The sequence below is a fragment of the Daucus carota genome, chromosome 7 (assembly GCF_001625215.2).
Source record: "Daucus carota subsp. sativus chromosome 7, DH1 v3.0, whole genome shotgun sequence".
NCBI lineage: Eukaryota > Viridiplantae > Streptophyta > Magnoliopsida > Apiales > Apiaceae > Daucus > Daucus carota.
The window spans coordinates 38,446,977-38,449,606 of record NC_030387.2 but is presented as its reverse complement, the minus strand read 5'-3'; the positions used below and the strand labels follow the sequence as shown (position 1 = coordinate 38,449,606).

The following is a 2,630-nucleotide window of genomic DNA, read 5'->3' as shown; positions in this document are numbered from 1 at the left end:
TAGTAATCAGGAGTATAATTAGATATTTCGCTGGTATTTTGATTAGTAGAATTTGCTCTGATGAGGTCATTTAATATACATGAATAGATAAGCTAATATGAAGTATTAGCAATGGAATGCAATAAGCATTCCTTGATGATTTCAGCCTTCTCTTCATTCTTATTCCCTTCTCCCCTCAACCTCTGCAGATAAAGTTTTTTACTAAAAAAACGAAAGGAAAAAAACGGAGTTCGGAGAAGAAAAAAGAGGAAGAACGTAGTTAACAGAAGCTGTCGTCGACAAGCTCACAGAACTCGGAGAAATCAATAAGCCCGTCCCTGTTTCGATCATAAATTTTAATCATCTTCCGACATTCAGTTTCCGAGAATTCTTTTAAGCCCAGCCTCTTGAGGACTCTGGCTAACTCATTTTGGTCTATATAGCCATCACTATTCTCATCAAACAAATCAAAAGCTTGCTTGACTTCCCCTAGGCTTGGCTCATTCGCATTGAACATATTTGCGATATCATGTGAAGTAAATATTTCTGGTAACTTCATGTCACAATTTGGCTCCCAGGAAAGTCCTAATCTTTTAATTACCATCTCAACTTCTTCACGTAATATCCACTTGGTGTCTTGATGATCATGATCCTCGTCTTTAGAGCGAGGATTCAAGATCATTTTTCGGACCTGGGAATTAGTCCCCTTGGCGGAATAACATTTCCACCTGACAGAGAGGAAGTCTAGTGAGGGCTGAACTACAGACGAATAGAAGTCGTCGTATAGTTCTATTAAACAACATAGAACCATAAACAATACGCCAATGCTGACAAGCGATGTGAGGCTAGCTGACTTGATTCCCATCAAGATTATCCCCCCAACCGAAACTGGATCACTCATGTTTGTTAAATGCTGGTTCGAGAAAGGAGAGCTGTACAAAAGTGAGTGAGCTAAGAATGAGTATACAGAACTCTTTGTGCTAATGTAAGAGATGTGGATTATGGTATTGCATTGTAGCATTTATATATAGATGTAGGAGTTGTTAAATGGCTTTTGAAACGTTATTTAAAGCTCCATGAAAATGCATAGCAAATCAGACAGTCAGAGTTGCATAAAGCATCTAGCTTTCTCTTTAAGCCGCACATATTAGTACTATATCTTCTTTGTGAAGCAAGCAGAAGTCTACGGTCCCTGTTTTTTATGAAGAAATCAATACTGATCAAATATTTTCGGGTATTTCAAAGTCGGGCAGACATATTTTTTGGGTATAAATCAGTAGTTTACTTAACAAAATAAGATAAATTAAATGTTTGATCTTTGTATATAGGAGTACTAAAAAAAAGAACTAAATCCAAGCAAGAAATGGGACAGTCTGCAGAATTTTCCTGGCAATTTCGTGTATGTGTCACTTGTAGATTTTAAACTTAGCTCTACATCAGATGTCTAGGAATTTCTCTGCCCATAATTGCTTCTTTTTACCAATTCCACCAAAAACAAAATTTATAGATAAATATGTATATTTTTCACCATTTCAATGGTACAAAACTCTTGTCTGAAATTAGAGTCAGTCTCGCTATATAGTGACATGCAGTAAGATTCCACATCATCTGTTAGTATATTAAAATAATATGTTTTATTTATAATAATAATAACATGTCATTTTTAAAATATAGTCAGTATAGCCAGTAATATCGAGACGAAATGTGTTACATCTAATTTAGTGAACATCATTGGAGATATTGCTTTTATAATTGTAATTTTCCATTTAATATACAAAACAAAAATGTTGCTGTCACAAAGTGAATATACCCGCATGGCGCATGCTGCACAATTACAAGGAAGCTTCATGGTAAAGAATATGATATTGTCATGTCATCTTTGTGTTCTCTCGAAGAGAAAGGGATCAGTGTGTAATCCGTGTATAGCATTGACATTAACTCCGTTGAGTCTTCCATTTCGCATTGCTGGATGAGGTAACAATGATGCTGTAATGCTAAAGGCCTAGATTCCATTTCCATTTATATGAAACTCATATGAAACATACCAGTAACTAATTGGCCAAAGAACCTAATCACCTTTTTCCCACAGACAAAATGAATTGAGTCGACGAAACAATAACTTTGGGTGTTTATATGTCATCGGATATAAATTAATCTATAGCAGTTTTTCAAGTCCAGCATGAAACAATTCATACCTTCACCGCTCTTAATGCAAGTTGCAATCTGTATTAGTCTTCTGCTTATGCATTCGATGAAATTTTCAGGATGAAGATATGCCTTCTTATTTACAGAGTTTTTGACAAATGTTTAATAAATAGTCTATGATGAAATGAACTCGGCCTTTTTTGAAAGATAATTTAAGAGAAATGAAATGCATCAGACAGGTGTGTATGTTTATAACCTAGATAGTGCTTTGTAGCAGAAGAACTGAATGTAATACTACTGTGCTGCTGTATACTTGAATTTGTGGTTGTCCAGGTTGGCATATGAATCTCTGTGAACTATCTGTATATGGCAAGGTCGTCGACTGCAAGACGATGAGCTGTAGAGTTCAGTAAAGGATTGCTGTTGTAGTTGTTTGTAGTAAAAGAGCCGTAATTGTTATGAGTAGATTTATCGAAATGATTCTGCAAAACAGCATCCAGTTAGCA

General features: G+C 35.4%; 1 protein-coding gene across 1 annotated transcript; it reads right to left on the bottom strand.

Annotated features, from left to right (window-relative positions):
* Nucleotides 1-259: 259 nt before the first annotated feature.
* LOC108195480 (probable calcium-binding protein CML45) lies at nt 260-880 on the bottom strand. Its single transcript, XM_017362444.2, has one exon. The coding sequence runs from the start codon at nt 878-880 to the stop codon at nt 260-262; it is 621 nt and encodes a 206-aa protein (XP_017217933.2).
* Nucleotides 881-2,630: the final 1,750 nt, after the last annotated feature.